General features: G+C 38.3%; 1 protein-coding gene across 2 annotated transcripts; it reads left to right on the top strand.

Annotated features, from left to right (window-relative positions):
* The first annotated feature begins 1,156 nt into the window (after positions 1-1,156).
* On the top strand, positions 1,157-14,502 carry LOC106093243 (trimeric intracellular cation channel type 1B.1). Of its 2 annotated transcripts, none has more exons than XM_013260268.2 (4): positions 1,157-1,372; positions 6,221-6,563; positions 6,635-6,907; positions 13,854-14,502. In XM_013260268.2, the coding sequence occupies exons 2-4, from the start codon at positions 6,286-6,288 to the stop codon at positions 14,131-14,133; spliced, it is 831 nt and encodes a 276-aa protein (XP_013115722.1). In that variant the 5' UTR covers positions 1,157-1,372; positions 6,221-6,285; the 3' UTR covers positions 14,134-14,502. The 2 variants fall into 2 exon arrangements, with proteins under 2 accessions (XP_013115722.1, XP_013115724.1); XM_013260270.2 differs by having other exon boundaries at positions 6,195-6,563.
* The last annotated feature ends 4,014 nt before the right edge of the window (positions 14,503-18,516 follow it).

Genomic DNA, 18,516 nt, shown 5'->3' with positions numbered 1-18,516 from the left:
GCGTAGTGGAAATTAGCGCCACCTTTCCCATAGAGTTGTATAGTTTATTTCGTTGTTGTGGAGCTCATGACTTCACCTTGTACAAATTTGCCTAGGATAGAATTTTCCAATTTCAGAGTTGTATCCAAATCCCACTAGAACGTCAAATGCTTCGTTTAGATTTTTCATATTTTTATTGTTTTAATTTATAGTTTACACATATATATTTGTGTAGAATACAAGATGGCGACAAACATCAATTCATAATTTTGCCCCAATTTAAGAGGTAATGTCATTAGCACAACAACAAAAATCTACCCCCAATAAAACTACATTGATTGCCAAATGCCGTAAATTGAATTGTCAAAGTGGTTTTATGGCCCTTTTAGACGGCACATCATGATCGTACTCATCGTGGGTACGTGTTGATTTCAGCTTTTGCCAAAAACGGTTTATCGATTTTTTCTTTTCTTTGATTTTATTTAATTTTCCATACTTTACTTCTCTTTTTATAACTTTATTTGGCACAGAACATTTTTTTGATATCTGTCTACTAATGATTACACATTTCTTTGTAAACGGTAATTGATAGACGCCATCCATCAAAAAATATCAAATGATTTTGGTTTTACAGCCATGACTAATGATTATGTGTACTTGTGATGCATACAACTTTGTTTTCACCAAACCCCCGTTTACATTGCTCATTAAATCCGGATTAAGGGCTCTCGTCAGCTGATTTTATAACGGATGTGCCATGTAAACTCTGCATAAAGGGTGTCCCCTTTGTACAATAACCACAAATCATATGGTGCGATCCGCCATCTTCCCTCAAGCTGATCGTCATTTTTCCAAAACACAAACAAATTTGTGTGCGTGTGTGTCTACGTGTGCGTGCTTGAGCGGAGAATATGCTTGAAAGAAGATAACAACAAAGACATTGCAAACAAAAAACTGATATCCTAATATCGTCAAAGCCGGCCGGCTGTTAACAGATGTTCGCGTGAGACCACCTTTTTAAATCCGCCTTGATAGTCGTTGTTTTTTATTTATCCTAATCCATTGCAATACCACTGAGAAAGAAACTTGTGGCAACACTAAAAGAGAGCAAAGAACTTACAACTACAACAAATTTTCCAATTTTCCGCTGTGTTTTCCTGCGCCAGCAGGCTGATTCTATATTTAACATTTATTTTATTTCTACTTTGCTGCGGGCAATTTGTTTTCTGTGTTGTGGATTTTGCTCTCGTGGTCGGACGTGTTTGCGTTTTTCGTTCTCGTTCGTTGCCAAAAAAATATAAAAAATTAAATTTTCATTTTTAAACACCGTTTTAGAGCTGCTGCGCTGCGGTTGGCTAAAAAAGTTTTGAAACCCCCATTCAAAATACAAAAAGTAATTATATATAATCCTGTGTCATAAAAGAAAAACAAAAGGTTGCTGCACTACAAGCAAAAAAAAAAATCATACGTCAAATAAGAGCCTAAGAGGGTGGCTCCGCAAATCGACGATGCAATATTTCTGTTATCTAAAAGCCGTCAATTTTTTTTCGGCAAATAAATTCCTGGCTTATATATTAAATATATATCTATACAGATTTTGTATACATATATGTAGATGTATCAATCTTGGACATTTTTAGGAATTTTCTAACAATTAAAGTCTGTACATGTGTGTATCGACGTGTTTCACATTCTCTTTTTTTTTTTTGTGCTTTAAAATACGTGTGTTCTTTCTGCTCTTTGACTGTAATCGCCGCAGCATCCGCCGCCGTGTGTTTATTTTTGGAGCTCCTTAGCCGCACGGGGATTCTTTTAGTGTTCTGCTGCTTGTATTTTCCACTTCCACTTGTCTCCCATCGAATTATTTTATCTTTCACATCGTCGTGTATTATTTATACACAGTCCCCTTATCTAAGCGATGTTAGTAAATAATTGCAAATACAACATAAAGATAAAGATACAACAAAAAAAAAAATATACCAAAGGCTGCGCAAATGAAGGGTATATATGAATAACGAAAAGAATTGGCGCGCGATAATTTCCAAGCAAAAGTACAAAGCAACAACAACTGGTATACCTTTAAAATCGTTTTTCATATGATCCATATGTGGTGCACCCTCGGTTTCAATGGCATGGTTTGCTGCAGAAAACTCGATGGTTTTTTTTTGAACAAATTGCCTCTCATAGCACGCTGGCAATTGGCGTATTGACAAGTAAACTACTAATACAAAACAAGTAAAAGTGTGCTAAGTTCAGCCGGGCAGAATCTTATACACCCTCCATCATGACCAATATCAGTTTTGGGCCGATTCAGACCATACTTGCATATCGTAAAGAACATCGTAGTACAAAATTTCAGCCAATTCGGATAACAATTGCGATACCTAAAGGTTCAAGAATACCGATCAACACTAATAAAAAGTATTCGTGCAAAATTTCATGCTCCTATCTTTAGCCCTGCGAAAGCTAGCGAGCTTTTGGCCGACAGACAAGCGCGCAATACTAGATCGATTAAAAGTGTCATGGCGATCCAATTGATCGTTGGAGAACGGTAATAACAGATGGTCTCGAATTTGCCAACCTAATGTGGCACGACTAATGCGGTGTCATTGCCAGAAATATCTAAAATGATGTTCAATAACCGCCAAAGCTTTCTGGAGCCATTGCAAGAAGTGCTATATGTGATATTGCAAATCAAGAGTAGCTTGCTGCGAGTTACCGGACCCGTCCACAGGTTGCAGATAGTATTGTAGAATGCTCCATACGGTGTAACTGCAACGGCAGTCGCGGATAATCAGCGGTATCGAGCGGGGAGTCTCAGAGTGAGAGGCCGGGTGCCACAGGCTCTTTCACAAATACTGAATGCCTATGATGCTCGATATGAAAAAGCGAGTTATTGGCGCCTTTAAATAGCCAATGGCCAAATACTTGTCTTTTTGAATCAACGTAACTAACGACACCATTTAACTCCAATCAACGCAAACGCCTTGTACAAAAACAAATGGTTTTGCGGTGGCGCTGATGTGTATGTACAGATTTGAAGCAAACTAGTGACGCCTGGGTTTAAACTTGCACCTTAAATATTTATGCTCATGTGTCTCTTGTATTTAAGGTGGTATGATGGGTGCTTGCCAAAAACAACACAAAAAACGCAATTTTTTAAGAAAAGTTTAAACAAATCCCAAAAAGTGATGAAAATAAGTAATCAGGAACGAAATTTAATATTAGCAATGTTAATATATATTTTTGTTATAATAAATGCAAAAGCAACACCGCAATTGTGATTCGAGTCGAATTGTTGTGTTGATGCGGTGTTTTCATTTTCGTCTCACATTCACTCATAACACGTCAATTGGCAAAGGCGATGTTAAAAGCGGTCGTACGCGGAGCATGAAAATTCAATCGCAAATCAGAAAATTACCACCGCTTGTAGTTCTCTGGTGATAAATTAGCTAAAATAACATGCCTTAAAGGAGTTGGGCATAAATAGCTTTTTGGAAAACCAGGCTATCATTAAACGTGTTTAAATATTAGCATTATTAAAATATATTTTTGTTATAATAAATCGTTGCAAAAGCAACACAGCAATTATGATTCGAGCCAATGTGTAGTGCTGATGCCGTGTTTCCTCTCTTGTCTTATATTCACTCATAGTTGTGGAATGATTATGTAAAAGTGGCAGTCCTTTACGGACTCACTTAGAGAATTGTTAGTCCAATCTGATACCACAGTAGCGACAGACCAAGGCCTTTGGTGGGAATCGAACCCACGACCCCCTCACTGGCACTGGCACTCCGAGCACTACTACTACTAACCTGGCTATAGGGGCGCCTTCTCCAGCCATATCTATGCACTTAATTACAGTATAAAAAGTAAAACAAGTCCTTACCCGGTTAGCATTGCAAAAACACATCCAAGCAGTTACGTGGATTCAGAAATATAAAACACATTTAACACTACTTTAAATACCCTTTATTAGAGTCTAGTATTCGTTGACATTTTGGTGTGGTGCGAAACATGCAGTTAGAAAATTTAGAAAAAACTAAAACCTCTTATCACAAATCAAGCTCTCAAAAGCAGACCATTTGGGACAATATGGAACTGAAATGAAAGGTATCTAAGAGTAGAATATAACATTAATAATTGGGTACAAGTATAACAACCCCGAAAAGGAAAATTTCGACGATCATGATATTCGGGAGTAAATTATGAATATGAAATTAAATATGAGGTCCAAGATATGGGGGCCGTCCCAACCACTAAACCATTCTCCATATCGTAATATTAGCCCTCACGATTATGTGGATCTCAATGAAGGGTATTTGAGAGTAGATTACGAATATGAAATGAAAATTTGTGTCTAAGTATCAGTCAGGGTGGCTCTCTAACCCCTATAACCACCACAAATAGGTAACCAGACCTTTCTTGACAGTGTGGGTATAAAGTCATATATATTTTAAGTAGAGTGCGAACCTAACTTACAAACCTATACAATGTGAAAATTTTACAGATTGTGTAGGCTGGTTGGGAGGGAGCAATAGGCTATATAATTGGTTGATATCGGAAGGTGGCGGACTTTCCCCTTACCCCAAAAGCCGCCCAACCCAAAACACGCCGAATAGGACATTTTTTTCACTACGGTAATATGGGCCACTTAGCCACTTGGTTCTAAAAATAGTTTAGATCCCAATAGATCGCTTGTTTTTAATGTGTTTTTGGGGGAATCGCGGCCCCAAGATACTTCAACACAAAATGTGAATACCATATTCATATTCTTCTCTCAAATACATTTCATTTGAGCCGTATATTGTCGTGATCGGTCAATATGGTTGTTTTCAAGGCGGGTTTAGGGTGGCGACGGCTCCCTAGATACTGCCGGCCAGATTTTTGGACCCAAAATTTTTAATATCACATTCGTAATCTTTTCACCAATAACTTTTATTTCAGTCACATATTGTCATTATCCGCCAATATGGCTTTTTCAAGGCGGGTTTAGAGTGGGGACGGTTGCCTAGATACTTGGACCCAATATTAAATATCAAATTCTTACTCTACTCCCAAATACCTTTCATTTGAGTTCCATTTTATCCCGATCGGTCCACTTCTATTTTTGGATGTTGCTTTTGGCATTGCCCTCTTTCCAATATCAAAAAATGAAATAGCCTATTGCGTCTTCCAGCCCAACCTACACAATCCGTGAAATTTTCAAGAAAATCGGTTCAGCCGTTTTTGAGTCCACGTTGAACAAACTAATTTACAAATCCCCTCCCAAATCCCTTTTATTTAAATCTCACATTGGTTCTCACATCTCACATGGTGTTCGTTTGGGGTGTATTTTAGTGTAGAGCGGCTCCCTAGACACTTGGGCTCAAAACTCTTTCGGCATTCGCTTCCCCAATACCTTTCCCTATTCTATGGTGGTGGGTACAACAGAAATTTACGAAATATTTCAAAATATTCCCTATGAAAGCTATAAGGCTTTATTCCATCAACACTAAAATGATTCATACCATTCGCTGCATATTCGTTGCCTTCAAGAGAGTAAGGTGAGATAAATAAAAGACACGTAATGCATCGCACTGTTTTCGTCATATTCTCTTTCTATGAATAGTGTTGTTTTGAAATAATGGGTGGTGACGACAATATGTATATAATTTTTTTTACTAATAGATTCATAGGCAATGAAAATGACATTCAAACCGTTCTCTGTCTGTTATCATCTTTTTCCATTCCAATCTTACTAAACTTACTCCACACTCTATAGCTTTCAGTTCAGTCCCATATTACCCCGATCGGAGTACTATACCGTTTTCAGGCGCTTTTTGGGAATTGTCAGTCCTTTGATAGTTGGTGCCGAATGTTGGTATCATACTGAGTTCTTAAATATCTTTTATTTTAGTCTCATATTGTTCCTTTCGGTCTACATGTCCACTTGTCCCCTAATATTTATATTTCGTTTCGTATTCTATTTTCAAATATCCCTATGGTCCACTTTTCAGTTTGGGTAGTATTTTTTTTTTTTTTTTTTTTGAAAAAGGGTTTCCGATAAATTATACGGCCTATTGTTCCTTCCAGACTTTCCCAAATAAACTGCGAAAAATTAAAGAAAATCATTTCAGCAGTTTTCAAGTCTTAGCAAACAAACACACATTGACTTTTATTTTACGGATGTGTATTTATAAGAGATATTTTGCTTAATCTTCTTTCATTTTAAGATTTTGTGTTGCTTTGTCTTCTTCAGTTGCGAAGTCACATACTCATTGGAACTAAACGAAGCAGAAAAGCTCTTACACAACAAAATAAATCATGGATCCCGAGGCATTTTTAGATATGGCCAACCAGGTCATCAAACTGAAGATGTTCCCCTACTTCGATATAGCCCACAGTTTATTGGCCGCCCTTGCAGTACGCGAAGATTTAGGTGCAAATGCTCAAGCATTTTCCCGCAAACATCCCTTGGCCTGTTGGTTGTCCACAATGTTGGTTATTTTCTCTGGCGCCATGGTAGCTAATGGTTTGTTGGGGGAACCCATATTGTCGCCCTTGAAGAATACACCCCAACTTTTGGTGGGCACAGCTGTTTGGTAAGTGAACAACGCGAAATTCTGTTCAACGATAAACATGTCATTGTGATCTTTGTAACTCACACATGTAGGTACTTAGTCTTCTACACTCCATTCGATATTGGCTATAAAATTGGCAAATTTCTACCTGTTAAAGTTGTAGCCAGTGCTATGAAGGAAATCTACAGAGCCAAGAAAGTCTACGATGGTGTTACACATGCTGCCAAATTGTATCCCAACGCCTGGATTATAATGATTATCATTGGTACACTAAAGGGCAATGGTGCTGGCTTCACAAAATTGTTGGAACGTTTGATTCGCGGTGCCTGGACACCAACAGCCATGGAATTTATGCAACCATCATTGTAAGTATATATGTGTATTTGTATACATATTTCACATGCGTCGAAAAAATGTTTGGCAAATAGCAATTCTTACAAAAACTTGATTTATTTGGAATCCATTTAGTTTATAAACTAAACAGCCGTATCCACAAAACTTAATGTAGACTTGAAATAGGTTTAGTTGACAGTTATACAAAGGAAATCTATCAAATAAAACTATTTTGAATCTACATTAGAGGTGCAGTTACATACTAAGCGCTGGCATTAAATACGCAACTCTGCAAACAAATGCCAAAGTTTACAAATCTTAACTTTTGTGCCAAGGCGGATTTAATTAGGTGGACTCACGCGAACAGCTGTTAACAGCCGGTCAGGTTTGTCAGATTTTTGTTTGCATTGTCTTTGTTGTTATCTTCTTTCTTGCACATTCTCTACTCATATGCGTACACTCGCACACAAATTTCTTTGTATGTGTTGGCAAAACGTCGATCAGCTTGATGACAAGATGGCGGATTACCCCATATGATTTATGGTTGTTGTACAAATGAGACCACCTTTAATTGTTTCGTCATGCTTTTGCGCGTCGCTTTTGTGGAATTTGTTTGCAGAGTTGCATTTTTAATACGTGCGCATAGTATGTAACTCCACCTTAAGTTTTGTGAATAAGGCCGTAAATATTTATTTATTAATTAATCTTTTTGTACCAAAGTTAATTTTATTTTTTTTTTTTTTGTCGAAAGTCAAGTTGTTATTGTTGTTGTTGTAGCAGTGTATTGTAAAGGGTGATTTTTTTGAGGTTAGGATTTTCATGCATTAGTATTTGACAGATCACGTGGGATTTCAGACATGGTGTCAAAGAGAAAGATGCTCAGTATGCTTTGACATTTCATCATGAATAGACTTACTAACGAGCAACGCTTGCAAATCATTGAATTTTATTACCAAAATCAGTGTTCGGTTCGAAATATGTTCAAATTTTGACAAATTTTGTTCAGCGATGAGGCTCTTTTCTGGTTGAATGGCTACGTAAATAAGCAAAATTGCCGCATTTGGAGTGAAGAGCAACCAGAAGCCGTTCAAGAACTGCCCATGCATCCCGAAAAATGCACTGTTTGGTGTGGTTTGTACGCTGGTGGAATCATTGGACCGTATTTTTTCAAAGATGCTGTTGGACGCAACGTTACGGTGAATGAACACATTTCGAACCGAACACTGATTTTGGTAATAAAATTCAATGATTTGCAAGCGTTGCTCGTTAGTAAGTCTATTCAGCCCTTGCCGATGAAGGACTTCATCGGGTCAATCCGATACGTACAACCGGCTGCCATGGGATTGAGTTATTATTGTTGTAGCAGTTTATTGTGTTCTATCTTTCGTCTGCTTGATTCTGTTGAGTGTCCAGATTCAGGAACTCTGCGACTAAGATGGGGTGCGTCCAGAGGGATTTTGATCTGAGTCGAGAAGGTCTGGCTGGGCAGTTAAACAGGTGGTGTGTATCGTGTGGTCCCTGGTCACAATCGGGACATACATCTTCAATCGATCATTGCTCTGTAGGAATTGAGGCGGCTGCATCTGCGGGGACGTAATTGAGCCAGAACTACTCTGGTTTATCGTTATTGTAGTAAAAGTATGCTGGCCGTTGAAGCTGTCAGAGGCGGTTTTGCACGGTATACACTGTTAAATATGACTTTAAAACCGATGCAACTCGATTTTAAGGTTATGTGAGGTAGTATTTACAAGTGAAAGTCCGTTATAGCCTTACTTGAACAATTTGTTACCCAATGTGATTCCACAGCAACGGCAGTCCAACGCCACAGATGGTAATTAAAACGAACACTCAATGTCTCTCTGCCTTGGCTGCTTTCGTAATAAAGGCGTGCATCGGTGTAAATGCAAGCAGTGTTACCGTTGAGAATTTTAAAAAAATCGGACAAAAATCAATTAGGCTGAAAAAAGTCGCACAAAAAAGTCCAGTCTTCCAATGATTGCACTTTCTAAAAGTAAAGCAAAAACTAAGTAAGTTGGGCGATCGTGTATTTTAGAAAACCTAACCAAAGTCAAGAAATGTCCAAAGTGGATAAGAAGAAGCCCAGTTTTCGCAAATATTTGTTGACAAATGGGCTTGTTATGGCTCTATAAATAAATTGTGTAATGTTTGTACGTAGAGTTAAATCTAAATCGATTTCCAGCGAAATATTCAGTACCAAACAACGAGAAAGTCTGCCATGGGATCTTTTTACCATTACTCCTTTGTCTTTAGAAAAATTGAGAAATAATTTGCGTACTTTGACTAGAATTTGAATGAATCGAAGAAGTGGCTCCAACCAGAAAGACAGGAAAGACACAAACAGAAAGCGGAGACGATATCTCGAAATTCGACTGGAAAATAAAGAAAAAAAAAACCTACAAAACAGAAGCGCTTTCGGATTTTTCTAAGCTCAGTAAAAAATAATTTTCTGCAAATTGTATAAAAATCGCACTTTTGCAGAAAAAGTAGAACATTCCAAAAAGTGAAAATTTCAAAAAGTCGCAAAAAAGTTGTTTGGCTCTAAAAAAACCGGAAACTCCGACTTAGTCGCACCACGGTAACACTTACTGCAAGTGTTAACAAATCAGATGTACCATATACATCCGGCACGGGATAGCTGTGAGCACCACACAGGCTTAAACATTGAGATCCGATCTGTGTGGTGTTCATTGTTGTCACGAGAAGCTTAGCTGCGAGCTACTGGGCGCGTTCACAAGTTGCGGGTAGTGGAATGCTCCATTCGGAATAGCACCAACGGCAGTCGCGGACAATCAGTGGTATCGAGCGGAGAGTCTCAGTGAGAAGCCGGGCGGCATCGGCTCTTGCACAAATACTGAGTGCCTATGATGCTCGATATGACAAGGCGAGTTATTGGCGCCTTTAAATAACCAATGGCCACCCTGTTCCTGCTGCGATCGGTCCTTTGAACCGGAACCAGCTTGCTCACCTACAAGAGCTTGATGAGGATCGCCACCTCCACATGAAAATGTAGTTGCAACAACAGCATCCGAGCAGGAGTGAGACGTAAAGACCGATCTCCCTTCTCCCACCAGTAGCCAAGACGCTTGAGGGACTACTCCTCCCGAGCCTCTTCGGAGAATTTCCATTTGCTGAATATCAGCATAAATTTCGAAGTCTTAATAGCACAGCAACTGCTTTGCATGCCATAACCGCACACATTTGCCGTGGCTTCAATCAGCACAGGCCATGTGATAGGATGGTTCTCGAGTCACTGGACCTATCGAAGGCATTCGAAACGGTTAGCCATGCCAAACTATTTGAAGACATCGTCAACACGTCCCTCCAGCCAGGCCTGAAATGCTGGGACGCGAATTATCTGTGTGATTGCCAGTTATTTGTGGAATTAAAGGACAAGAAATCGAAACACCGTAGAATGAAATAGGTAGTTCCCCAAGACGGGGTGATATTTCCGGGACTGGAGTTCTCCGGCAGGGATTTCTTTATTTCCGGCACTGTTTAACCTCTACCCATCCTCCATTCCACATCCAGGCGGCAGTCTCTATCGCATCATATACGGACGATTGTACAATCATGGCATCAGGCCCACACCAATTGATGCCACTGCGATAGGTTAAACGTCTAGCTCAACGGACTTGCCGCTTATTTCGCTGCAAGAGATTTAAAGATATTCGCCACCAAATCTTCAACCACATTGTTCACTACATTCACGCATGAGGTTGCTAATGAGCTGAATCTGATAGTCGATGGCGAAACGATTCCGACTATCGAGAGTCCCATTAGAAAGCTCTTACACATTCTCCTCCAATGCCACTGCAATTTACGATAATGGTCAGAAATAGAAACAAGGTCCTCAAGTCATTTGCCGGCAGCACTTGGGGCTCTGATAAGGAAACCTTGTTGACCACGTACAAAGCAATTTGTCGTCTGTGGTAAGTTATGCAGTGCCAGCGTGGTTTTGTCATCTATGTGACACGCATTGTAAAAATATTCAGATCTATATTCAGATGATGCTCTTCGAACTGCAACGAGTTGTCTTCTCAGTTCTCACGTGGACCACCTCCATTGGTCGTTATAGCCAAAGAGCGTAAGAAAGGAGAAGAGCTGGCATTAAAGCCCAATTCGGGATGATGAGTAACAAAGTTTAAAGACACAACATGTTTGAATTGCTTACGACATTTCGTTTTTCCTTTTATTCCAACTTTCGGTAGCAACGAAACAAAGCAAAATACGAAAAAATATTCGAACGATTGCCCGAATCAAAACAGAATAACCCGAAAATGTTGCAACCCTCAATGTGAATCCAATTGGAATACATGGAAAAGGTTGTGTCTTTAACGCGATTTGATGTATGGGGAAGACAAAGCAGAAACCCTCTCTTCTTTCTACGCTCTTTGGTGTTAGCATGGACCATCCAAATCATTAGCTTGAAGCCTTAAGATGGAAATACATGATCTAGAGCGAGAGGCCAGCACTACATGCAAAAACCTCTAGATCACGCGGGTCTTGAAAACTTTCATGCAGATATGGTAGCAGATGCGTTGAATAGCTTCCGGGTGAATGTGGTCCTTGAAGAACGACCGCCTGCCAAAACTGACCTCCCCCACAAAACCAGAGAAAATCTGGCTCATTTATGATCCGGCAATTACAGCCGCCTCAACTCCTACAGAGCAAGGATTGATGCCAAATGGCAGGATGCATAGCCCGATCATGGCAGGGACCACTGTCCAGCCAGACCCACTCGCCTTTGACTCAGATCCTTCTAGAAGATCAGCGATGTGCAGCCCCTTACGGTAGCCTTAATGGCAAGTCACACGTATTCTTATTCTCTTTGCTTCAGTCGTTGTTGAGACCAAAGTGGGTGAGAAATAGAAGAGAGGGTTTCTGCTTAGGCTTCCCAATACCGTAAAAAACCAAGAGGGTGAGAAATAGAAGAGAGGGTTTCTAATTAGTCTTCCCAATATCGTAAAAAACTCTCGTTAAAGACACAACCTGTTCGATGTATTCCAATTGGATTCACATTGAGGGTTGCAATATTTCCGGGTTTTTCTGTTTTGATTCGGGCATTTTTTCGTATTTTGCTTTGATTCTTTGCAACCGGATGTTGGAATAAAATAAAAAACGAAATATCGTAAGCAATTCAAACATGTTGTGTCTTCAATTTTTGCCACTGCTCATTCCGCATTCCGCGCTATTGCCAACTCTTCTCCTTTCTCACGCTCTTTGGTTGAGACAGCAACGAGCATGAACCTGCCTAGGGGCATACGCATCAAAGAGCGTAAGAAGATACAAGAGAGGATTTCTGCTTTGTCTTCCCCATACCGTAAAAAATTCGTGTTAAAGACAACATTTGTCATGTATTCCAATTGGATTCACATTGAGGGTTGCAACATTTTCGGGTTATTCTGTTTTGATTCGGGCATTCGTTCGAACATTTTTCGTATTTTGCTTTGTTTCTTTGCAACCGAAAGTTGCAATAAAGGAAAAACGAAATATCGTAAGCAATTCAAACATGTTGTGTCTTTAAAATTTGTCACTCGTCATCCCGTATTGGGCTCTTATTCTTTCTTACGCTCTTTGAAAGACACAACCTGTTCGATGTAGTCCAATTGGATTCACATTGAGGGCTGCAACATTTTCGGGTTATTCTGTTTTGATTTGAGCATTCGTTCGAACATTTTTTCGTATTTTGCTTTGTTTCATTGCAACCGAAAGTTGCAATAAAGGAAAAACGAAATATCGTGAGCAATTCAAATATGTTGTGTCTTTAAATTTTGTCACTCGTCATCACGTATTGCCCTCTAACGCCAGCTCTTATCTTTCTTACGCTCTTTGGTGTTGTAGCGTCTGCATGATTCTGTTGAATATCTAGAGCAGCGATGCCCAACATGAAAATGTGACTGTATGTGTGAAATACTCTATTTAAGTATTTTTAATCATCTCAATATGTAAAAAATCTTTTTTTTTTTGGACTAAATGATTGGTGTTTTGCAAAACTAAACACAAAATAAAAAAAAATTAAATACTTTTTATGTCTTCCAAACGTTTAATCGATAGAAATAATTGTTTTTAAAATAAAAAACAGAAAGACGATGCGTATGCCCCTGCGCAAGTTCATGTTCGTTGCTGTCTCAACCAAAGAGCGTGAGAAAGGAGAAGAGTTGACATTGACCCGATGAATTCCTTCATCGGCAAGGGCTGCCGCCTCAGTGTACTACACACTGCTACAACAACAACAACAACAACAACGAAAAATGTTTGAACCAAAGAGCGTAAGAAAGATAAGAGCTGGCGTTAGAGGGCAATACGTGATGACGAGTGACAAAATTTAAAGACACAACATATTTGAATTGCTCACGATATTTCGTTTTTCCTTTATTGCAACTTTCGGTTGCAATGAAACAAAGCAAAATACGAAAAAATGTTCGAACGAATGCTCGAATCAAAACAGAATAACCCGAAAATGTTGCAGCCCTCAATGTGAATCCAATTGGAATACAATAAAAATGTTGTGTCTTTAACGCGAGTTATTTTACGGTACGGGGAAGACAAAGCAGAAACTCTCTCTTGATTATCTTACGCTCTTTGTACAACACACTACAACAACAACAACAACAACAAATATATACATACCTTATACCAAAGAGCATAAGATCTAATCAAGAGAGGGTTTCTGCTTTGTCTTCCCCGTACCGTAAAATAACTCGCGTTAAAGACACAACATTTTTATTGTACAACAAGATGTGTTTTATCAGTGTAGAGTAGTTAAACAAGGCAGGAGTACTCATTAATGACCACCGTTGAAGACATTTTTTTTTGTTCGTGATCAAATCGAGAAATTGGTTTATATTATTAAACATTTTGCGAATTTATACTATTTTTTTTATTATATATAACTTGTTTAAGTGTACTTGAATCGAATATGCACACAATAATTTTTTTTCTTTCCTTTAATTTTAGCTACACCAAAGCATCTTTGTTGGCCTCCATCATCTTTGTGCTGGACAAGAAAACGGATTGGATTTCAGCTCCCCATGCTCTCGTCTATTTCGGCATTGTCATATTTTTGGTCTACTTTAAATTGTCGTCCATACTGTTGGGCATTCATGATCCCTTCTTGCCCTTCGAAAATCTCAGCTGTGCCATCTTTTTCGGAGGAATCTGGGATAGTTTGGCAAAGATTTTGGGTCGTGGCCAAGCCAAAGATGGCGAAGGCAAAGATGCCAAAAAGGGCAATTAAAAGACTTTTCCCCATTATACTTAGATGTATGGCTTAAGTGCCTATAAAGCTAATGGAATGAATGAATGGTTACAAAAAAAAAAAAAAACGAAAAACGACGCAACGATGCCTAATCGGAAAATGGAAAATCAAAAATAATTTTTGGAAAACTAACGAAAACGAAATGCAACACAAAGAGACCTAAGCAATACATAAATACATTAGTTTTTTTTTATTTTTAAATTTTTATAAATCATTTCTAGTCATCAGGTTAATTTCAGTTACCAAAAAATAAGTCGCTCTTATTATTTTTCCAGCACGCCATGTGGGTGTTCGTGCCGTTAAATAATGACCGTGGCTTGTAAGACTTTGTTGTTATTTAAGATTTTTTGTTTAGTTTTGAAAACCACTATTTGCCTTTATTAACTAACCTCTGTTCATTTAAACAACATTTAGTTCTAGTTCTAGTTATGATGAACTTTCCCTCTTTCAGCTTCTATCTGTCAAGCAATAATAGTAGTTGGTGTTATCCTTAAGAAAACGCATGCATATTTATGCAATGAACACACTTCACTCTTTCTTTCTGTTCTCTTTTAACTTTCACTTTAGTTTTTATTTTAGTGATTATTTTTTTTTTTTTTGATTGTCTATAATAATACTAAGAGTATCCACGCACAAATCATTTCAATGTGAATAAATAAGTTTTTTTTACTATCAAAACGACAAAAATCGAAACAATGGCATAAATATTTACTTTTTAATTTCTGTTTCTAGAATCTAAGTATATTTTTTTCTTAATTTTTGCAAGAAAAAAAAGTACAATAAATATGTTTTTGTACACACTTTGGAGTTATTTAAACAATTTTTGTTTAAGAAGAAAAAAAAAGAAAAGAAATGTGAATAAAAATAACAACAATACACCCTTTGAGATACAAGAAGCTGAGCATTTTTATTGATAACCGGTGCATACAATTTTCTTGTTTTCGAGGATTTTACTGAAAGTTATGGGGGAATAATATTCTGTTTAACATTTAATATCCATCTCTTCTTTACAATTATATGTTGGAAGCGAATGAACTTGGTCCGGTTTAGCGCATTTGTTATCGAATAGAAATGCAGCCGGTTGTACGTGCCGGACTGACCCGAAAGAGACCTTCATCGATAAGGGTTGGCGCCTCAGTGTACAACACACTGCTACAACAACAACAATGATGAATTTGAAATATTTTAGTTTAAAAATTATTTTTATACCCACCACCGTAGGATAGGGGGTATATGCAGTTAGTCATTCTGTTTGCAACACATCGAAATATCAATTTCCGACCCTACAAAGTATATATATTTAGGATCGTAGTAAAATTCTAAGACGATTTAACGATGTCGGTGTGTCTGTCCGTCCGTCTGTTGTAATCACTCTAGAGCCTTCAAAAATTGAGATATTAAGCTGAAATTTGGCATAGATACGACCATAAGCTTTATTTAATACCCGATATCGCTGAAATTTAAAACAGTGCGTTATTTTAAGCCTCCCGACATCTGACGTAATCCGATTTCGCTGAAATTTAAAACAGTGGGTTATTTTAAGCCTCCCGACATCTGACGTAAATATGGTTCTGATCGGACTATATTTAGATATAGCTGTCATATAGACCGATTTTCCGATAAAGGGGCTAATGCCCATTAAAACTTTATTTTCATTGCTGAAATTTGAAACAATGAGTTATTTTTAGCCTCCCGACATCTGACCTAAATATGGATTAGATTGGTCCATATTTAGATATAGCTGTCATATAGACCGATCTTCCGATAAAGGGTCTAAAGCCCATAAAAGCTTTATTTATTACCCGATTTCGATGAAATTTGAAACAGTGGGTTATTTTAAGCCTCCCGATGTCTGACTAAATATGGTTCAGATCGGACAATATTTAGATTTAGCTGCCATATAGACCGATTTTCCGATAAAGGGGCTAATGCCCATTAAAACTTTATTTTCATTGCTGAAATTTGAAACAATGAGTTATTTTTAGCCTCCCGACATCTGACCTAAATATGGATTAGATTGGTCCATATTTAGATATAGCTGTCATATAGACCGATCTTCCGATAAAGGGTCTAAAGCCCATAAAAGCTTTATTTATTATCCGATTTCGCTGAAATTTAAAACAGTGGGTTATTTTAAGCCTCCCGATATCTGACGTAAATATGGTTCAGATCTGACTATATTTAGATATAGCTTCCATATAGACCGATCTTCCTAAAAAGGGTCTGAAGACCATAAAAGCTTTTTTTATTACCCGATTTCGATGAAATTTAAAACAGTGGGTTATTTTAAGCCTGTCGAAATCTGACCCAAGTATGGTTCAGATCGGACTTTATTTAGATACATCTGTCATATAGACCGATCTGCCGATAAAGGGTCTGAAGTCCATAAAAACTTTATTTTTTAACCGATTTCGCTAAAATTTGAAACAGTGAGTTATTTTTAGCCTCCTGATACCCGACCTAAATATGGCTCAGATCGGACTATATTTAGATATAGCTGCCATATAGACCGGGAGTGGACCCTGCCCCTTAACATAATTTTAAGAAACGCCAGATCTCGGTGATGGGTGGTGCGATTTAAGCGAAATTTCGTGTGCACTCTTGTAGTAACCTTGAAATAAAAATTTGGTATCCAAATTTGGTAATTATATACCAAATATATATTTAGACCAATCACGACAATATGGGACTCAAATGAAAGGTATTTAGGACAAGAAAACGTATCTGATATCTAATTGTCAGATCAAGTCTTAGGGGGACCACCCCAACCGAAAAACACCCCTAAATCGGACATTTTTACCGACCATGGCATTATGGGACTGAAATGAAAGGTATTTGCGAGTAGAATATAAATATGATATACAAATGTTGGACTAAGTTTCTGGGTTCAAACCTTCCCCAAAACATCCCCCAAACAGGACTTATTTACTGACCATGACAATATGGTAAATAAATAAAAATAAAAGGTATTTGTGTGTAGAAGACGATTCTAATATCCAAATGTGGGGTCAAGTATATGGGGGCCGCTCGTCCCAAAAACACCCCCCAAAGAGGAGAAATTTATGACCATAGCAATATGGGGCTCAAATGAAACGTCTTTTAGAGTAATTTGATATCAATATTCAGAAAAAGTGTCTATGGGGCCACACTACACCCATATATGACGTATTTGCTGACCATTGGGGCAGTAATAAGAGGTATTTTAGAGTAGAACCCGAATCTAATATATATTTTCAGGGCCAAGTCACTGAACGGCTGCTCAAATGAAAGGTATTTGAAAGAAGACCACGAATCTGATATCAACATTCGGGACCAACTGCCTAGGGGAAGTTCCACCCCCATAACAACCCCTAAATAGGACGTATTTGCTCACTATGACAATTTGGGTCTTAAAGGGAGTGGATCTCGATATTGATAGTTTTGAGGGCCCTACCCCAAAACGCACATATTTGCTGACTTTTGCAATAAGAGGTTTAAATGAAAGGTATTTGAAATTAGAAAACGAATTTGATATCCCATATTGAGGCCAATGGCAGTATGGGGTTCAAATAAATTATATTTGAGAGTAGATCACGATGCTGATATATTTTCGGGGCTAAGTGTTTGGGGGACCACCCCACACCCCAAAAACACCCCAAAATCGGGCATATTTCCCGACCACGTTAATGTAGGGCTCAAATGAAAGGTATTGGGAAGATGAGATGATTTTTATAGCCAAGTCCGAACTGCGTGCCGCAGCGCGACACCTCTTTGGAGAGAAGTTTTACATGGCATAGTACCTCGCAAATGTTGCCAGCATTATGAGGGGAAAACCACCGTTGAAAATTTTTTTCTGATGGTCTCACCAGGATTCGAACCCAGGCGTTCAGCGTCATAGGCGGACATGCTAACCACTGCGCTACCGTGTCCGCCGGACACCGCCAAATCCGCGTGTTTTAAATAACCATGGCACACATGCTAGCATGTCTGACTATGACACTAAATGACTAGGTTGAAATCCTGAGATGAAAGCATCTGAATATTACTAACTAATTTTGCTGGGTGTATAGAAAGAAGAAGAAGATTGGGGTAAATCTTGAATGGTCGTAATATTTTCTTTTACAACAATTCTACCCACCACCCCAATATTGAAGCTAATCTCTCTTCGTCATTACGATTGTGGCTAATCGAAATAATGGTCCTGTTTATATTTCTTCAATCTTCTTAGTTGGTAAAGCGGCTTTGATCCTTCCATTCCGAAAATAGTGCTCGTGATTTTGCACAATAATTCCATTGATGTTAAGCATAAGATCTCTTATAAACGTATCTTTCGATGATTCAAGTTGTCCGATCCAAGTTAAATCGAACAGCATTCATTGATAT

The sequence above is a fragment of the Stomoxys calcitrans genome, chromosome 4 (assembly GCF_963082655.1).
Source record: "Stomoxys calcitrans chromosome 4, idStoCalc2.1, whole genome shotgun sequence".
NCBI classification, from domain to species: domain Eukaryota; kingdom Metazoa; phylum Arthropoda; class Insecta; order Diptera; family Muscidae; genus Stomoxys; species Stomoxys calcitrans.
The sequence above is the reverse complement of the archived record's forward strand: the minus strand, read 5'-3'. Positions and strand labels throughout refer to the sequence as shown.

Bases quoted from the DNA above. Each gene is read 5' to 3' on its own strand.
- LOC106093243 (XM_013260268.2), top strand. From the start codon at position 6,286: ATGGATCCCGAGGCATTTTTAGATATGGCCAACCAGGTCATCAAACTG. The intron at 6,564-6,634 runs GTAAGTGAACAA...TCACACATGTAG, and splicing joins TTGGTGGGCACAGCTGTTTG to GTACTTAGTCTTCTACACTC. The intron at 6,908-13,853 runs GTAAGTATATAT...CTTTAATTTTAG, and splicing joins GAATTTATGCAACCATCATT to CTACACCAAAGCATCTTTGT.